This window comes from Lithobates pipiens, unplaced genomic scaffold (genome assembly GCF_037356315.1).
Source record: "Lithobates pipiens isolate NorthernLeopardFrog02 unplaced genomic scaffold, aLitPip1_a1.2 Scaffold_18, whole genome shotgun sequence".
Classification (NCBI taxonomy): domain Eukaryota; kingdom Metazoa; phylum Chordata; class Amphibia; order Anura; family Ranidae; genus Lithobates; species Lithobates pipiens.
The window spans coordinates 128,984,413-129,004,791 of record NW_027507758.1 but is presented as its reverse complement, the minus strand read 5'-3'; the positions used below and the strand labels follow the sequence as shown (position 1 = coordinate 129,004,791).

General features: G+C 42.8%; 1 protein-coding gene across 1 annotated transcript in view; it reads right to left on the bottom strand.

Moving 5' to 3' along the window:
* Positions 1 to 20,379, bottom strand: part of ACOXL (acyl-CoA oxidase like) — a 477,525-nt gene that overhangs the window by 145,179 nt on the left and 311,967 nt on the right. Inside the window, exon 14 of the mRNA XM_077486109.1 lies at positions 12,309 to 12,418. Coding sequence (XP_077342235.1) covers positions 12,309 to 12,418 — 110 coding nt within the window. The remainder of the gene's footprint in view (positions 1 to 12,308; positions 12,419 to 20,379) is intronic.

Here is a 20,379-nt window from a genome sequence, read left to right as displayed (position 1 = left end):
CATCTCAACATGATCTTTCCACTTATGTTTTTGGCATCTCGACCAAGATGTAAAATGCTGCCTCTTGCCTTGGTGAACATCACATTGAATAGAAATGGAACTTGCAGGTGGCAAATGTAAATTGTACTGCATACATTGATTTATTTACCTTCTTTGTAGAACTTTTTTTTTCAATGTGTGCTTTCTAAAAAAATATATATATATGGCAATTTGCAGGAAAAAAAAAGTACTTTGCCCTAATCTGATCAAGGCCTGCCTATAGGAAAATTGCTAACAAAGCATTAACTCTTTTGTTAACATACCCTGCTCTCCACTTTCAACCCCAGGAAGTGGACTTTTTCAGGGTTTTTCATTTTTTTATTATTTTTCAGTTTTTTTTTTTTTTACCAGTAAACAATTGCGAGTTGTACAACAAATATAAAAGTACAAAAAGAACAAGAAGATAGTTACAGATAACAACAGACGGTATCTCAGTTTCACAAAAATACAATAAACACAAATTGTGCAGTAAAATAGGTGCAAGGTACTAATGTAACACAGCATTCAACATCCAGGGCAACATAATAATAATTCCGGCCATCAGCAGGAGAGAGAGGAAAAAGGGAGGCAAGGAAGAGAAGGGAAATGGGGGAACAGGGAAGGGGGGAAGAAGCTGGGAGGGGAAAACAGTAGGAACCCCTTTAGCGATTCCAAAAGGGACTGAAGTTAAATGGTAAGATCTTGTGCATCCACCCAACAGTATCCAATCCTGTCAAACTTGAGAGCAATTCCTATGGGCATATGTTAGCTTTAAAGAGCCAGGGTCCCATTAATAGCTGACTTCCAGCCACATACTGTAGGATGAGCAGGGGGCTTCCTTTTCAGAATAATTTCTTTTCGAACGTAATAGGCAGAGTAAAACACAATCTTTTATGTTTAGTAGCTATCACACCCACCACAAGGCCCAAGAGCCACAAATCAGGATCCAGCATAAGAGAAAGATTACCCGCCGTATTGACAGTGTCCATCAAACCCCTCCAATAATTCTGTAACTTCTGCAAACAAACATAAAAAGTACCTGTATGCAATGCACAGCTAAAGCAAATATCCAAGGTTCCCGGATAGATAAATAAATGTTCAGGGTATAATAAACCCGGTTGAGGAATTTTAATTTAAGAAACCGGTCCCTAGAAGAAATAATAGTTCTCAAAAATCGAAGAACAGTCTTTCCAGTCATCTTCTCTCAGCGTAAAAATATCCGCCTGCCATTAGTGATAAAGGTTGGAGATATCCTTATAGGGCAACTTTGCCTCCAACAGGTCAGATTTCAGAGAGATAGGTCTAGGAAAATAGGTAGTAGCTGTGTGACGGAGTTGCAAAAAGTGAAAAAACATATGGTTGGGTAAGTGATAAGTAGCCCAAAGCGCATTACACGGTAGTAAAGTTACTCGTGGCAAAATGTGTTCAAGTAACCTAATTCTGTGTCTGGCCCATAGGACAGGATTCAGGATAGTATAGAAGTGGGAGAGGTTAGGATTGTCCCATTGGAGCATATGAGTGTATAGTACCACCTGTTGGTAATTTTGATTGTCACTTCATGGTGGCTAGTGCAATGAGAGGCTTTTACTATTAAGCTAAACGCAACACACCCCTATGCTGGAGAGAAGGAGGTGCCAACTTCCAACTCCCACTTTAGCATGGGACTAGATTTGCTAAAGATACTTTTATCTTGTAGGGCACAATAGAAGTGTGAAATCCCCTGTGGTCTATGTAGGGGTTGGATAAAAAAAAATCACAGGTGCCTGGAGGCATAGAGAGTGTAGGGAGGGGATATTTGGTTACAAAGTGCATAAGTAACACACAGGTGAATTGGTGCTTTGCGGTAATGTTTTATTTTTTAATTAACTCATCCAGGGGGAAGAGAGCATCACTTATGTAAAGAGCATTAGCGACTGAAATGCCAAATTTTGGGAATGGTTTGACCGAGATTGAGGGGATCAAAGCTTCAAAGAATTTGGAGGGCAAAAGAAATCTGGATGGGGGTCTTTGAGCTTACTGTGGCAGAGGTGAGGTGTCTCCAAGCCATCAGCGATGCTTGTATGGGTGCGGTAAAGGCTTTGAGGTCCCACGGTTTCCAAGTGTCGCTTAGGAGGAGTAGGTAAAGGTTTGGGGTAGGAGCAATAGCTAGTTCAACGTCAGCCCACAGGTGGGAAACCAATGTTTAAGCTGATCTAATTGGACTGCCCAATAATAATCTCTACTGTCAGGGAAACCTGCCCCGCCAAGTGCTCTGTGTTTGACTAAGCACAAGTGAGAGCATCTGGCTCGCCAACCCAGCCATACAAAGAATTTTAGGATTTTAGTCAAAGATGACATATAGTGGGTAGGGACGGGAATGGGCAGAGATCTAAAGACATAGGTGATTAAGGAAAGAATGTTCATCTTCACTGTTGCAAGTCTGTCACACCACGATATTTCAAACTTGGCTAAGCATTTGAGTTCCTTATCGATTGTGGAGATCAAGGGTTTAAAATGATCAGCTGCCAAGGAGGTGGAAAAGGTAGTCAGGGTAATGCCCAAGTATGGGATCCCTTCCGTGCTCCACGTAATGGGGATTTGACTCTCAAGCATAAGTTTAGTGGAGGCCTGGACACCTAGGTCTAGGATTAGCGACTTGGAAGCGTTCACTTTATAATAAGATATACGGCTAAATTGGGAGAGAATTTGGAATGCCAAAAGGTAATGAGGATTCAGGATTGGCCAAAAGCAGGATGGTATCATCTTCAAAAAGGTTTATCTTGTGAACTGAGTTACAGAAGTGGAAATCGGTAATGCCCGGATGGGAGCAGATCGACTCCGCCAGGGGTTTAATCATTAGGTTGAAAAAGGATGGGGTCAAAGGGCAACCCTTTCTAGTCCCATTAGAGATGGTGACGGAACGTCGCCACAACTTTAAGAGGAAGAGTAGCAAACGAGACAGTTGGGAGAGGCTCAGGGGTAAGAGCGAGCAACAGGGACTTATTCCAATGAATCACTTCAATACAGGGCACTTATACACCTTCCTGCCCAGACCAATTTTCAGCTTCCAGCGCTGTTGCACTTTGAATGACAATTATGCTGTCATATAACACTGTACCCAAACTAAATTTTTATAATTTTGTTTCCACAAATAGAGCTTTCTTTTGGTGGCATTTGATCACCTCTGGGATTTTTATTTTCTGCTAAACAAATAAAAAAAAGACCGAAAATTTTCAAAAAATATGTTTTTTTTGTTTGTTACAAAACCTTGTAAATAAGTTTTCTCTTTCACTGATGGGGCTGCACTGACAGGCACTGATAAGGCATCACTGATGGGCACAGATGATGTGGCACCGATGAGGAGGCAATGGTGGGCACTAATATGCAGCACTGATGGGGCACTGATAGATGGCACCGATATGCAGCACTGATGGGTACACATAGGTGGCACTGAAAGGCGGCATGGATGGGCACCGATTGGTGGCATGGATGGGTACTAATTGATGGTATGGATGGATGCCAATAAGTGCCAAACTATAATGCCTGCCAATCAGCGATACCTATTGTGGGTACTGATTGGCATCCATTGTGGATCCCTGGTGGTCTAGGGTGGTATACCTGGTGGTGACATTACTGGTGGTCCTAGCGGCGTCCCCGGTGGTCCAGTGTGGGCATCTTCGGGGGGGCTGCACTGATAATCAATCAGCACAGACCCCCCCCCCCCATCAGAGGAGCAGCTGATCGGCTCTCCTCTACTTGCATCTGACAGGCGCAAGTGAGGAAAAGCCTATCAACGGCTCTTCCTGTTTACACTGCGATCAGCCGTGATTGATATCCTGGCGACATTATATGAAGTCCAGTCAGGATATTGAAGCCACTTTGCCACCGTCATTTTGCTATATGGTGGAAGCAAGTGGTTAACCCAAAAACTGGAAAAAGAGCCAAACATATCAATAAGCGCTAAAGCAGAGTGAAGAGAAGGGTTTGGCTCCCCGAGGTACAATAGGGTGTCGTCGATGTACTGTTCGACAGCTTTGCCTATAGATGGGTGTCTCAATGTCAGGATCAGTAATCCAATAATTGGGTAACTCCAAAGTCTCTCCGATGGTACTGTGGACAAAGCAACACAGGGGCATAATCAGATATTCCTCTCGGAAGTAGGGAGATATCCTGAACCCAAGCGAGAACTAAAGGGCTAGCATACATCAGATCTATCTGAGACAGTCCTATGAGTGGAAAAGTGGCAGTTACAGGCTCACACCTCAGGATGTTTCCAGCGGACACCTAGTCAGTTCTGAATCCGTACTAGTTTTTGAATGATTGAACTAATCAATCGCAGGATTGGAGACCATATGTTTCCGACTTTTTCTCAGTTAGTTGCTGTTCACACATGTGATGCTACTATGTTGCATTTTGAGGGCTTTTTTGCGTGTTTTTGGAGCAGCACCATTCATTTGCATGGGCCTTCCTCTGTTCCAAAAACACACTAAAGAAGCTCATGGACCAAATTTTGGACATGTGGTAAGCAGGTTTGGCAATGTGCGTTTTTGCTAATTTTTCACACGCTTTGAAATAAAGGCACTGTAAGCTCATTGTGCGTTTTAGCATGTTTTTAACATGTTTGTACAAACACAGGCAGAAAAACTTGTTTCTGCCCATGTTTCTACTACGCCCAAGTGTGAGTATATATAAGCTTTGAATGTTTGTAAAACATTCCCCACACCATACATTTTTTAAAAGCACCTGTAGATTAAAAAGATGATACCGCCGATTTTGTACATCCTGTGACAGATGGACAAATGTTTTTCAAAATTTTCTAGAAAAATACACACAAAATATAATTAATGCAAAATGAATGGGCTGCTATAATGCAATGTATGGTATTGCCACATTGCCTATTCTGGTAAAAACCACAGTGGCTCACTTTCCCAGTGATCCCCCACTGCTGCTTCCTCTGTCAGAGCCACTTTCAAAATAGTCAGCTGATGTCTAGGCCTCCATCTCTTTAACAACCTGTCTATCAATGCCATTTATAAATCGCGGCTGGTAAAACAGGATTTTGCCTATGGATGATTACATATGGCTGATTGGGCCCAGGGCCAATCATTCATAAGTAATCGCTGCATATCCTAACATACAAATGGCTGCAGGCAGTGTCAGACTATCATTCCTTTGTATGGGGCTCCACAGAAGTTTACAGTCCCCCCAGTAGTCTTTCCCTAAACACATGCATGAGGCCTAATGCATATGTGGTAACATACTGCAATGTGTACTGCACATACAGTATGGGAAGAAGGCCTCATTGTTTCTTCTATTTACCATTACACTATATTTTAGACCCCATTTAGAATGCACCACAATGCGTTTTAATGCACGTTACTGCAACCTGAATTAACACATGCCTCTAAAGCTAGTCATACATGGATCACAATTCAGCAGGTACCAGCTGAACTTCAATTCATGTGTGGACACCGTTGTTAACAGAAATCGATCAATTGAGCGACTTCTATTCAACCGGATAAAATTTTCACGATCAGTCCTGCAGGCAATAGGCTACAGTACTGATCTGTGTATTCTGATAGCGGGGGGAGTCACCCCCACTGTCAGAATACAATAGTGCAATGGGGAAGATTCCCTCATCCAACTTGAATGTGTTGATGGGGCAATTGATTCCGTTTTATTCATTTGGACAGCTTAAGTGTGGTCACTGCAGTGCCATTAATTGTGAATGGCACTCCAATGCTATATAAAGTAGTGGACAATGCACCTACAATGCAGCACATCCAAGTGCACATTCTGTATGTTGTGGTGAGCTGAATTGAAAAAAAAAAGGGTCAAGTGCATTTTTGGGCGCATGATAACAAGGCATGATAATGTTCAAGTGGTAATGCAATGGAATGCAGAAGTATGAGGGCAGCCTACAATTGTTTTCAGGCCAGGTACACAGTTGCCCGCATGCATGTCAACACAAGTTACGTCGCAACTCATCCCAGTTGTAATAGTGCATAGCAGGTTTGTTTCACTTCTAAGCCCACGTACACACGGTCGGAGATTTTGCCAACCAAATCCGTCAGATTTTGCCCGTCGGATTTAGTCTGAAGGATTGTGTCCGAAACCGTTGCATACACACGGTCAGGCCAAGTTGTCGAAAAATCCGATCTTTCAGAACGTGATGACGTAATTTCGTTACGATGGGACTACATTCAGGCTTGTAGCCAATAGCTTTGATGTAGGAATTTGATCTGAGCATGCGTGGCACTTGGTCCGATCAAAATGCTATACACATGATCGGATTAGGTCCATCCGGCCCAGTTGGTCGGGAAATATTTCCAACATGTTGGAAAATTGGGTCGGACGGAGATTCGGACGGAATCAGTCCGATGCATACCACACACAGTCGAATTATCTGACGACGCGGTCTGATAAGACTCATTCCGACAGATTCTCCGACCGTGTGTACAAGGGCTAAGAAAAAACAAAAGCAAAGCAATACAAAATGATGCTATATTTGATTTGCTTCTAAGTCTGAAGACATGGTACATGAATACTACATTTCTGAAAAATCCCAGTAGACAAATTATGTCACTCAAATTTTATAAAAACACAAGATCCATTCCTGAATATCGTTTTTAAAGCTAAAGCTTTAAAAAAATTAAAATAATAAGTATCCAGTGGTTAAAAATGGTCATTTTGTACTATGCGATCTAGTGCAGGCAAACACTTTGTTTGTGACCTGCGTTTGGGGAGTCATTAAGATTGCACTGATACCCGCTGCAGATCGCAAGGTGCGATTTGAATGTAGTGCGGGAAATGTGTACAGATTGCAGGTTTCCCGCACTGCACTCTAGTGTGAACCTAGGGGCTGTGAACAGCGTAATTACCCAAATCTGACTTTGTATCAGCCTCCTGCAATCCCCTCTATAGCAGAGCTCAGACAGAGAGAGAGAGAGAGAGAAGGAGCCAACTGATTGGACTAACAGGAGGTAAAAGCAGAGTAATAGAATGAGGAGGTCCCTAACCTGCGGATTCTCCTTAACTGTTATACCACAGGCTGGGGGCCGGGGAGGACAAATCAAGTTGAAAAGTCAAGTCTCCCACCTGGTTTTATTACGTGGCAGGACTGTGTAAAACCCGGTAATGAATGGACAAAAATACATATGCAGGTAAAGCTGTTCTTATATACTGCATGCGTTTTAGCTACATATTTAGCTGTTTAGAATTCAGACTTCAGGTTGGAGTCCCACAGGTAGTAAACAGGGAGCCTCTATGTTTCAGCCCACTGACGGGCAAACCCCAATTGTTGATTTTGTTCAGTAAATGGCTTAGTACATATGGGGGTGGTTTGTGAGTGGTGTGGCCCAACTGCTACATTTGATGTTTAGGCAGCTGCCTATTAGTGACACTTATGGCGCGTACACACGACCAGACTTTGCGGCAGACTAGATCCGACGGTCTTCCCAACTGACTTTCGGCCGAATTCCAACAGAAGTTCCAAACGAATGGACTTGCCCACACACACACGAACGGACTAAGTCCATTCGTAAGTCCATTCGTTTTGAACGTGATGACGTAAATGGGACTAAACAAGGAAGTTCAATAGCCAGTAGATAATAGCTTCCCTTGCAACGTATTTGGTCTGTCAGACCAGCACACAGACAAACGGTTTTCCCGATTTTAGTCCGTCGGGATTGAGTCCATCAGATAGATTTGAAACATGTTTTATTTCTAGGTCCGTCTGATTTTTTTTTTTGAAAAACAATTGGACTAGCCCACACACGATCGGATTGTCCGATGGACTAATCCCTTCGGACCTAGTCTGCCGGAAAGTCAGATCGTGTGTACGTGGCATTAGTCCCCCCCACTGTGCCTATCTTTGGGCGGAAGGTTGGACCACTGGTAGAATGCAGCCCCGTACAACATGAAAGACAGACACTCTTCTACATCCAGTGCCCATGTGAATTAAGCCTAAGTGCTCACTAATGCTTTGCAGAAAGTCAGTTACTTACCAATAACCCTTGTGATTGCACCTACTACGTTTAGCGAATTCCACTATTTGTACAATCCAAAAAAGCCTCTGCCCTGGTTCAGGAACAATTCTTTTGCAAGTCCTTTTTTTTTTGGAAAAGTATCATCTTATGCCACGTACACACATAGCAGACTATCCGGCGGACTTAGTCTGGCGGAATTTCGCTACTTGCCCACACACGGCACTTTTTCAGCGGACTAATACGGCGTACCAAGTCCGCCGAACTATCCGCCATACTTTTGAAATGAACAGACTCGCCCACACACGCGGAGGAAAGTCCGCTCATTTTGAGCACGTCTCCAGGTAGCCGGGACCAGCGAAGGAGGCTTCGCTGGCCCCGTCACCTGGTATTGACTTAAAGGGTAATCCCTATGCCGAAAAATCAGCGTGGGGGTCCCCCCCGGTCCATATCAGATCCTTATCCGAGCACGCTACCCGGCCAGCCAGGAAAGAGGGTGGGGACGAGCGAGCGCCCCCCCCCCCTCCTGAGCCATACCAGGCTGCGTGCCCTCAACATGGGGGGGTGCACGCGGCCCCCCCACCCCAAAGCACCTTGTCCCCATGTTGATGAGGACAAGGGCCTCTTCCCGACAACCCTGGCCGTTGGTTGTCGGGGTCTGCAGCCGGGGGGCTTATCGGAATCCGTGAGTCCCCTTTAATAAGGGGGCCCCTGGATCCCTGCCCCCCCACCCTATGTGAATGAGTATGGGGTACAATGTACCCCTACCCATTCACCTGTGAAAAAAAGTAAAAAAAACACAATACACAAGGGTTAAAATAGTTTATTGCACAGCTCCAGGGGTTTTCTTCCGTCTTCGGGGGTCTTCTCGCCGGACTCCTCCGCTATCTTCTGCTCTTTTGCTAGCTCTTTTACTAGTGGAGGAGCCCGGCTTTCTTCTTCGCCGCCCTCTTCTTCCGACTTCGGGGGTTTTATCCCCCTCTTTGGGGGTCTTGTCCCCCTCTTCAGTTCTTCTTGCCGGGCCACCGCGCCTTCTTCTAGCTCTTTTACGAGCGGTGGCCCGGTCTTCTGTCGCCGCTGTCTTCTGGCCTTCTGTTCTCTTCTGGAGATGTTGCCTCGTCGCTCTCTCCGCTCACAATGACAGGGACGCGGCGTCTTATATAGGGACATCAGCGGATGATGTCCCCACCCATTATGATATCACAGTCCCAGAGGATGCCTGGTACGGCTCAGGAGGGGGCGCTCGCTGGTCCCCACCCCCTTTCCTGGCCGGCTGGGTAGTATGCTCGGATAAGGGTCTGATATGGACCTGGGGGGGGGACCCCCACGCCGATTTTTCGGCGTAGGGATTCCCCTTTAAGTCCATACCAGGTGATGGGGCCAGCGACGCCTCCTTCGCTGGCCCCGGCTACCTGTAGATGCACTCAAAATGAGCGGACTTTTCTCCGGGCGGGAAAAGTCCGTTCATTTCAAAAATACGGCGGACTGGCACACACACGGCCGGATTGTTGAAATGCGAGTCCGGCGGACAGATTGGAGTGCAAAAATGCCTCCTTAGTCTTAGTCGGAGCCCACACACGGCGGGATTGTCCGGCGGATTTTCCACCGGATTGTTTGATCGTGTGTACGAGGCATAACTTGGCATATTCTCCAATACTTTCAGCTAACTTTTCTAAATTCAGTAATGATTCTATGGAAAATTATTACATTTTTACAAACTTTCAGATTTCACTGCCAACTGCGACTTACAATTAAAAATTTTATGAATCTGTAAAGTCATGTATATCACTGAATATTCTCAGGATATAAATGACCTATTCAGTGGTCCATGCTTAATGTCAATTGCAAGTATGTCCACAAATAAGTATGTGATTTTATGTCATCTATTAGCCTTTTCTGTGGTTTCAGTTATAGCTGAACAACTTAATTTGTATCTCTTTATAGTGTGACTGTTCATTTTCTTACTTTCGGTCTCATGACTATGAATCATAATGGTACTTTCAGGTATATTATGTTGGTAATTTCCTCTTTTCAGTGCTAAGGAAATGTCTGTACACGTCAAGCAAAATTATGGCCATTCTTGTTAGGTGTACAGAAGCCAGTACTATTCACTAAACAATTTATTTAGGCTTATCTGAATATAGTTTCTCGTGTGACAGCCCTATTCCATTCAAATGCAGAATAATGGATCTCCCTTATACAACAGATCTCTTCTTTTATCAACACCAAGTTCTTACATCTACAGGTTTGGATACTGTAGTTGCTATTATATTCAAATGGATACATTAGAATGGATAAACAGGAGCAGTAAGAGAGGAGTGTTTGATAGGGGATGCTACATGAGGGGATCAGCAGCGACTTTTCTATACTTTAAAAGTATAGATATTTTAATTATTACCCAGCTTAACAGGTGATCATGGCTAAGAATCTATAAGCAGCATTTCTTATGTAGATACTTGTGTTGAAAGTGCATTCTCATGCATCATCCCTTTTAGATGGTAATTGTATAATATAACATAATGTATCCACCATGTGCTTGCATGCAGACCTCAAACTGACCCTAAAATTAGACCCAAGTGTACTTGCACAATGCCCAGTTTTACCCCAGAACAAAACTGAGTATTTTTAAATTGCCTGCACTAATCAGGTATTATCCATTGTAAGCGTAGAAGATGTGTTATGGGTAATTTAGCAGAAACAAGAATTTCATATATGATATATATATACACACATATACACACACACACACACACATACATATGCGCACTTTAACATCACATTGCGTGAAACAAACTCAAAACATCTAGCAAAAAAAAAATTAAAAATGGCAGAGAAGTCAAAGCTCTTATACTGAGCTTGTTTCAACATGCATCAGTATTTCCTTTGTGTTGTTCCTGACACCTGTACCTATCCCAATAGTCAGCATCCTTCAGAGACAATTTCAAAAAAATTGTACAAAACAAATAACCAGATTCCATTTTTTTTGTTCTGTGTAAAAGAGTTTAATTGTTAAAGAAAGGAATCCCCTTTTTAATAACTGTATTTTAAATTGTAGAGTAGATATGGCTCTAAAATTTCAATACAGATATTATGCTGTGGATTGTAGGCTTATCCATATAAAAACAGGGCTTTTTTTTAAGCCAGAATGTGGCAAAACAGAGTTCCATCACTTTGTTATAAACAGGGCTTTTTTTTTCAGCCGAAAAGAGTCCACCACCTTGGCCCTGTGCTTGCCGCTCACTACTGTCAGTTGTAAACAGAAAAACGTTGCTTCTGTGTCTACAATTGATAGCGCTCCTGTCCCGGCAGCTCCACAGAATCTTTACTTCCCTCCCTCCCCTCCTTTATCTCCCCCCAGCACTCTGCAATGTTTTTGCTCTAGTGCTGCCCTCCAAGGTGCAGGTGGAGTATCTATACTGCTGCACTCCTGAACTTTGCACTCTGTACATAACGTACTTCTGAAGCCTGCACTCTGTACATACATCTTTAAAACTGGAGAAAATCCAACAAGACATAAAGTGGAAATGTTGCCAGAAGCAAACCAATCAGAATTATTGTTCATTTTTCTTACATAAAACAAAAGGGTAAAACCTCATTAGTTGCTGCTAACAACGCTTACACTTTTGTTTTCAATCTCTGAAGTTACAGAGATGCTGTCACTCTGAATTCCCCACCGCTACTTCCCCTGTTGTAGTCACCACTAAAATACTTGGTGTCACCCCTTCCATCATGTGCTAGTGCAGAAGCTGCAGAGTATATAAGGTTAATTCACTATCAATCGCTAGGTTCAAGTACTACCTTATCAGAGGGGTCATGTGCTCCCCCATGCCTAAAAACAATGGGTATTTTGCTCCCTCTATCACTGAGGAAGGAGCAGGGTCATCACTGGATAGGTATCAGTGGGTCATGAGATGAGCTTTAGGGCCTTGTGTTCACTTCAGAACTGCCTTAATCCCTATTCAAGTCTACTGTATAGAAGTGCAAAAATAGGCTGAAGCAGGAACACTACACCTGCAACAAATTTGAAATGTTCTCAGAAGCATCTAAACTGATGTCAAAAGTATGCTGCACTTACATAGACACTGAATGGGCAAAGTGACAGTGTCTCTTTAATAAATCAGCCCCTTGCTGTACCCGCTCTCTTAAGGACCTCTAAGTTTGAACAGTGCCATGAGAGATAAAGGGTACTATAAAAAACAATAGTAATAATATTATATAGAATATCAATACTTGTCAACATTTGCTAATCCACCAAACCGTTCTGGTGGTTTGATGTGTTCCTATATTTTAAGAAGTGTGTTATATTATAATATTTACAATACCTACCTTGTTCTTAGCCGGTCACCAACAGAGCTGGTCCAATTTCTGAGGAGGCCAAAGACTGGACTTTCTTCATACTGTCTTGTATACTGTGCCAGGAGCTCCCTTACCACCACCTGTACAAGACAACAAAAACGAAGGAGATTTTACATGAAATGTGTTTTTTGACATCACATATATCACAGAGGCCAAGACAAATTGTCTCTGCTTTTGTACAGCTGGTATTATACTGTATTTATACACGATCACTGCATGCCCTGGCACATCAGCTGTGTACGAGTCACTTTAACTATGCTCCCAAGTTGAACACAGCCATGTCATACATACAAGTATGCTATGGCATACATGCTCCAGTATCCAAAGATAAGCTTACTAAGGTGTGCTGGGCCTAAAATAAAATGTTACTTTCTCTAACATTTTTGGTATCGATCTGACTGTTTATTTTATATGCATATCCCCTGTAGGAACAAAACTGCATGAAATGCATAATGAAATCATTAGGCATAACACCAGGCCGATGTAAAATGCAAATTAATACAGTTCTGTAATCAATAAATCACTGGTATACAGAGAGTGGGGCTTTGTTACTAAAATTACTAGAGCAAAATTAAGGTTGAATGGCTGTTAGATTTCAGCAGTTTGTATGTCATTTTTGCTCTCTGCTTTGTCTTAAAGGTAAAATACAGTGCATTTTCAGTTAGAATAAATGTTTAGTTATTGCAGTGTTTACCTAATGCTTATTTGTTATGTGACATTCTCTTTTACATGCTTGCTCTTCCTTATTTTTTAGTGAATTAAACACAGTTCTCAGTGGCTCAGAAAAGGTTTTCCCTTCTCAAGTGGGACAAGAATGTACAGTGTATAAAGCTATGGCTGTTTTTTGAGGTGAATGGAATTGAAAAAGTGGCAAATGACTAAAAGAGGAAGGGAGGAGGAGATATGGGTATGGGTTTAAATGGGGAATATTTTAATATTCATTATATAGATTTAAATCAGAATGGGAAATTGAAGATATGGAAGCTGAAATGGGAGGTGTTCATAGTTACACAGAATTGAGATCCAGAGTTTTGATGTTATCACTTCTCGCCTTTTTGGGAGAGTTGGATTAGTCCTCATGCAGTTCTGATAATTTGAAACCAGAAGAAAGTAGATGATTGAATAAATTAAAAGGGATAGAGGATGTGATAATAAGATCAAATGATAAAGAAGTTGGTATTGATGCACGAAGACCAGTAAAAAAATGAGGTGCTATGACTACTAGGGGATCAGAATAACTATATGGTAGATTTGTAGGAAAGCCTTTCCCCAGATTGGTATGGGAATTGAATAAAAGGTGGAAGGGAAGAGAAAGAGAGAGAGAGAGAAAGAGAGAGAAAGAGAGAGAGAGAGAGAGAGAGAGAGAGAGAGAGAAAGAGAGAGAGAGAGAGAGAGAGAGAGAGAGAGAGAGAGAGAGAGAGAGAGAGAGAGAGAGAGAGAGAGAGAGAGAGAGAGAGAGAAAGAAAGAGAGAGAGAGATGAAGAATATGTTGGTTAGTGAATATACCATGCCAAGCGAATGCCAAAGATTCATAAAAAACCAACCAAGCCACTGGGACTTCTAATTGTGTCAAGGGTGCAAGGTCCATTGGAAAAAGTGTGAAAATGTTTTGATGAAAAATTACAGCCAGTGGTAAGGGGACTGTGATCCTATGCGCAAGAAAAAAAGTGCACTGTCTGGATGAGATATGTGGATAAGGTGCTGTTGGTATGGAGAGGGGAGGTACTGCAGTTGAGTTTGTTGAAAGAGTTAAAAATGTATTGTATTTGTAGTCAAAATTGTATCCAGTTTTTAGACATGAAAATTTAAAGAGGGGAAAAAATTTCTTTCAATGACCTTTTCGAAACCCATTGGAAGGGAACTTTAACCTCCATGCAGGCAGCCATCATCTAATGAAGCGTGCAGTCTTAATTGGCCAGTTACAATTTCAGAGAAACTGTTCAAGAAGCAAGGCTATTTGGAAGCATCTGAAAGAATCTTTCAGAAAGATTAAAAAAGAAAGGAATAGGAATAAACAGGGAAAGTATCAGGGAAAATTTTAGAATAGTGACACTGTTTAATGCTCAATGGAATATCATCAAAGAAATAATAATAAAAAAAAACACACCGACATGTTTTGTTGCTGGATCCATCGAAAAAAGAGATTGTAGGACCCTATCCAGCCCTTACTACTAAGAGAACATTGAATTTGCATGATATTACAGGGAAAAAAAAAATCATATCAGAAAAAAAAATAGGATTTTTGTACTCACCATAAAATCCTTTTCTTTGAAGTTCACTGACTGACACAACTCCATTAATATTGACCATAGGGTTGTTACTCCACCTTCAGGAGAGGACTAGGCAGAACATGTTATACATCCCCTCAGCCTGCCTCCTGCAGCTCAGTATGTCAACAAGCAGTATAACGTAAATCAATAGGAGGGGAGGGTGCCGTGTAAGACAGTGAACTTCAGAGAAAAGGATTTTATGGTGAGTACAAAAATCCTATTTTCTCTTTCGTTCTCTGACTGACACAGCTGCATTAATCTTGACCATGGGTACTTCCCCAAGCAGTGTCATAACGAGGGGTGGGAACAGCATAAAAATACTTCACCCACAACCAGAAATGCTCCCTAACAAGGGAGTCACCCCCTATCTAGCCGCATCAGAACTTCTGGTCAACAATGCAACCGTGCATTATACTCAAAGTAACTATTTTCTTTAAACAGAAAAAGGAGTGCAGAATTGCAACATTAGACAGCTGTCTGCAAAACTTTGCGGCCAAAGCAGACATCAGACGATACACTTACATCCACTCTGTAGAATTTGGTAAAAATGTGAACGGACGACTAAGTCGCCACCTTAAACACCAGAGCGACTGACCCTTGATGTTGGAAGCCCAAGAGGCCCCAATTACCCTGGTGGAATGGGCCGTGATAGGAAAGGGGGGCACCTGCCCCTTCAAGGCGTAGGCCTGTACCCCATCTGTCTGATCCACCTGGAAATGGTGGTCGACGAGACCGCCATGCTTCTTTTTCGGACCAACTACCAAAACGAACATAAATCTGACTTCCAAAAGGGAGCCGCGGCAGACAAATATATCCTTATAGCCCTGACCACGTCCAGGGAATAAAGGGCCACCTCTTAGGATGTGTGGTTTTGGGACACAGAGATGGTAACACAATATCTTCATTGATGTGGAAAGCCGAAACCACCTTCGGCAGGAAAAAAAGTTTGCGGACGCAACATCAGCATATCCTTATGGATAACCAGATAGGACGACATGCAAGACAAAGCCGCCAGTTCCGAACCCCTCCTGGCCAATGTAATGGCCACTAGAAAGACCACTTTCTGGGAAAGTCAAAAAGGGAATTTCACTGATGTTCTCAAACGGCAGTTTGTGAAGCGTCAATAACACCAGGTTCAAATCCCACGTGGTTAACGGTGGACGCACCACAGGAACTACATGTCGGACCCCCTGAACCAAAGTGCTCACTAGAAATTGAGACACCAGCCTTCCTCACACAGAGATGTATGCCTTCCAGGTACGATGATATATCTTCCGAGAAGATTTCCGTGCTCTCAACATAGTTGAGATCACCGAGTCAGATAGGCCTCGATACCTTAGCATCTGGCTCTCAACAGCCATGCCGTTAAATCCAGTGATGGTAAAACAAGATGAAGAATCGGACCTTAACACAGAATGTCCTCTCGCAACGGCAGTCGCCAGAGAGCATTCGCAACCGGGCGTACTAGGTTGGCGCATCAGGGACGCCGAGGCCAATTCCGGGGAAATAAGTATTACTGGACTCACCACCCTGACCGAGTTCTGCGCCGTTCAGCTACTAGAGTCTGTGTCCTGTGTCAGCTCCCAGGTGTCCTGATGAAAAACTGTGCCATTCTGAGCCTCAGGGACCAGCGCTGAGCATAAAAAACTGCATGGGGCTACAACAAAATGGCTGCCGGGCATCCAGTTTAAAGGACATAATCACAGGGAAAATGGTTCCTGACCGTGCTTCCCGCTGAGTCACACCAAACATGGCCGACAAACAACTGTACACAGAGGAGGAAAATGAAAAGACAGAAAATGGTGGCAGAACAGCGCTATGGCGATCAGCATGTGCAGACCTCCAGACACCCAGCAGGGAGACCACAGACACCCAGGGACACAACCACCCAGCGCAGCCTCCCATCCAAGGTGAGAGCCCCCCAGGGGACCCCTGGCTATAGGCACGCGCACACACCGCTCAGTAGCCCATCATGCAGTATCCCTCACGGGGGGGGACAGGGAGAGAAGAGAGGTAACCCTGAATTGACCTCCCAGAGAAAGCCCAGCTGCTCAACCCCACCGAGGCAGGGAGAGCTGGGGACATTCCGTCACAGAACCACTGCCCAAGAGTACAGGGGGGCTGCTGGCCATGGCACGCTGTGACTCAGACATCAGTAGCCTGGTCATATGTGTGCCCTGGAGCATTGCGCTCACCAGCCACCCCTGGAGCCTGAGGGGCATGTCGTGCCAACCCAGTGCGTAGCTATGATCTGCACAAGCTTGATGGCCAGGCTGGGGATACTACAAGCATATCCAGCCTGTCATCCAGATGGCTGTTGATAGTAGATCACAGGATCCAAAATGATGCGCAAAAGACAATCTTGTGCAAATAATCCCAGGACCGATGGGCCCGCAGTGTTCCTCGGTCCATCTCCTTCACAAGGCAGAAAAAAAAACTGAGCTGCAGGAGGCAGGCTGAGGGGCTATTACTGGAGGGACTGCCCACTGGGCGGAACTGTAAAGTTCTGTTTTTTCACATGTATAATATGTTCTGCCTAGTCCTCTCCTGAAGGTGGCGTAACAACCCTATGGTCAAGATTAATGGAGCTGTGTCAGTCAGTGAACGAAAGAGAAAGAAAGAATAAATGTAGTCTAGGGGGCAGGTTTAAATGTGGGGGCTACCCGATATGTAGGTATGTGAAGGTAGGCAATGAATTTTCAAATTGAAATAATTCCAAACAATATATAATTGATATCGTTATAAATTGTTTAACTACTTGGGTTGTCTACTAACTAGCATGCCCATTTGGTTTAAGATATACTGGAGAAAAAAGGATAAGCTTGAGGGTCTGGAATGGGGGTGCATACAAGGGACATTTGTCACAAAAAATCCTTAAAAAGGGTTAAAAGTAGGGCTGTTACTGATTTAAATTTTCATGTTCGATTAATTGTTTTTCTTAAATCGATTAATCGACTAATTTTGATGAATTATAACGCACATACAGACCCAACTACTTTTAGCTGATCTCCTTGTATTGCAACACTGCATTAGTCAGTGGTAAATGTGGTATACACTATATACCCAACACTAGTTGGTTTCCACAATCCATGACTTAACTTCACAGTTCACACGAATACGTTTTAAATTCAAACTGTAGCAAAAGTAATTTTTTTTCACAGTAGCGTGACATTCCCTCCACCTCCAGTCTAACTAATCTCTCACCTTATGGCATGGACCCCTGTGCAAACAGGTGGTCAAGCAAGCGGGTATAAAAAGGGTTAATGCAGACCATAAACTTCTCTCACGTCTCCTTAGATCTCAGCAAGGACGTCAGGTCATGGGTAGAAAGAAAACTCCTCACCGCTTAAGTATAAGATTTAATTTTTGTGTTCAAACACAAACTACTCACATAAAGATGATAAAAACACAGCATGTAAAGCCGACAATCGTGTTAGTTTCGTAGGGCAGCAGTGGGTGACGTCACGCGTAGCTTCTCCCCGTACGCGGTACGTTCAATCAGAACTTCAACGTCTCCGGACTCCTCCCTCCCTTTCCTTCATTAGCAGACGGAGGCACTTGGCGAAAGGGGAGGAGTCGGGTGACGTTGATGTCCATGACATCACCGGATCTCCAACGGAACTCCCTGAAGACCCGGAAGCCGGCGCAGAGGTGAGCACTGATCAAAAGAATTTTTATCAAAAAAATTATTCGATTAATCGAGGATTTAATCTTTAATTTCCACAGCCCTAGTTAAAAGTTAAGGGGATTATCAATCTAAATATAAGCTTGATAAGAGAGAATTTTGATTGAGTATTATTGCACAAGGAAAGTGCTCTGATCAACTCTTCATCTAAAGTGACTTAATCAAGAATTAAAATTGGGTATTTAAGCCTTGGAAATTAAAACGGTAATTAAAAACCTTGAAAGTTTTATAGGCTAACTAATTTATTGAGGCTGTAGGAGGTGAAAGAATAGGTATCCAAAAATAGTAATGAGACGCTACCCCCCTCTCACAGTGCCAGGAGGAGATGGCCGTATAATGCGGCAATCTGTATGCCACTTGGAATGTGATCTGGATTGACTACAATGATAGCTGTGCGTAATCCTGGTATGCTTTTAATAATACACAAAGTGTAATTATTGAGTATGAGTTGAGCACATTGTGCTCGGAATTAGGAGCATGTTTATAGATTACCTTATTGCAGGAACGTTGTTTAAACATGATCATGATAACCTCAGAGTGCTTCTAATAATGCATGAATTAAGGAGCATGATCATACTATGTTTGAAATTAAAAGCCTGTTTAGTGGACTGCATTGGAAGATTGTTAAAAGAGGCCAAATAATTTTTTAATAGCCATTTAACATCTGTTGTGCTGAAAATGATGCATGGGAGGTTCTAATAGTGTAGCTGGAGGCATACAGAGGTGGTTTATTCACTAGATCTATTCCACAAAGCCACCCTGCAGTGAATTATTGCATGATATTTAGGGGAGATAATATGCATGTTATATCCTTGTGGGGAATTGGAAGATATTGCCAGATTTAAAACGGACATTCCAATTAAGAATTGTGTCTATATTTAACGACAATGTACTCATTTGTTAACCTCCTGTACAAGCCTGAGTGTGTGGATATGTTGATGAGCATCAATGGGCTTAGTATTTAAAGCGTTAACCACTTCAGCTCTCACACATTTACCCCCTATGGACCCGACCATAGTTTCACATTTCTGCTATATGTCTATGCATGAGAATATAATTTTGTAATTGCTTATGATACAAGATTGATACATACAGTATCTTACAAAAGTGAGTACACCCCTCACATTTTTGCAAATATTTCATTATATCTTTTAATGTGACAACACTGAAGAAATTACACTTTGCTACAAATTAAAGTAGTGAGTGTACAGCTTGTATAACAGTGTAAATTTGCAGTCCCGTCAAAATGACTCAACACACATTAATGTCTAAACCACTGGCAACAAAAGTGAGTACACTCCCAAATTGGGCCCAATTAGCCATTTTCCCTCCCCCGATGTCATGTGACTCGTTAGTGTTACAAGTAGGGATGGGCGAATGGTTCTGCCTGAGCATAAGTTCGGGCCGAACATTTGTTGATCGGGTGTTCTGCAGAACACCGAACAATATGCTGTGTTTGGGGCAAATTCGAAAGCCGTCGGAACACTGTTAAAGTCTATGGGACATTAACATGAAAAATTAAAAGTGTTCATTTTAAAGGCTTATATGCAAGTTATTGTCATAAAAAGTGTTTGGGGACCTGCCCCAGAAGACATGTATCAATGCAAAAAAAAAGTTTAAAAAATGTCATTTTTTTCAGGAGCAGTAATTTTAATAATGCTTAAAGTGAAACAATAAAAGTGAAATATGCCTTTAAATTTCGTACCTGTGGGGTGTCTATAGTATGCCTGTAAAGTGGCGCATTTTTCCGGTGTTTAGAACAGTCCCTGCACAAAATTACATTTAAAAGTACTCGCGGCTATAATGAATTGTTGGGTCCCGGCAATACAGATAAAAGTCATTGAAAAAAATGGCATGGGCTTCCCCCAGTCCATTACCAGGCCCTTCAGGTCTGATATGGATAGTAAGGGGAACCCCACGCCAAAATAAAAAAAAATGGTGTGGGGTCCCCCTCAAAATCCAAACCAGACCCTGCAGGTCTGGTATGGATTTTAAGGGGAACCCTGCACCATAATTAAACAAAATGGAGTGGGGGTCCCCCCAAAAATACATACCAGACCCTTATCCAAGCATGCAACCTGATCCT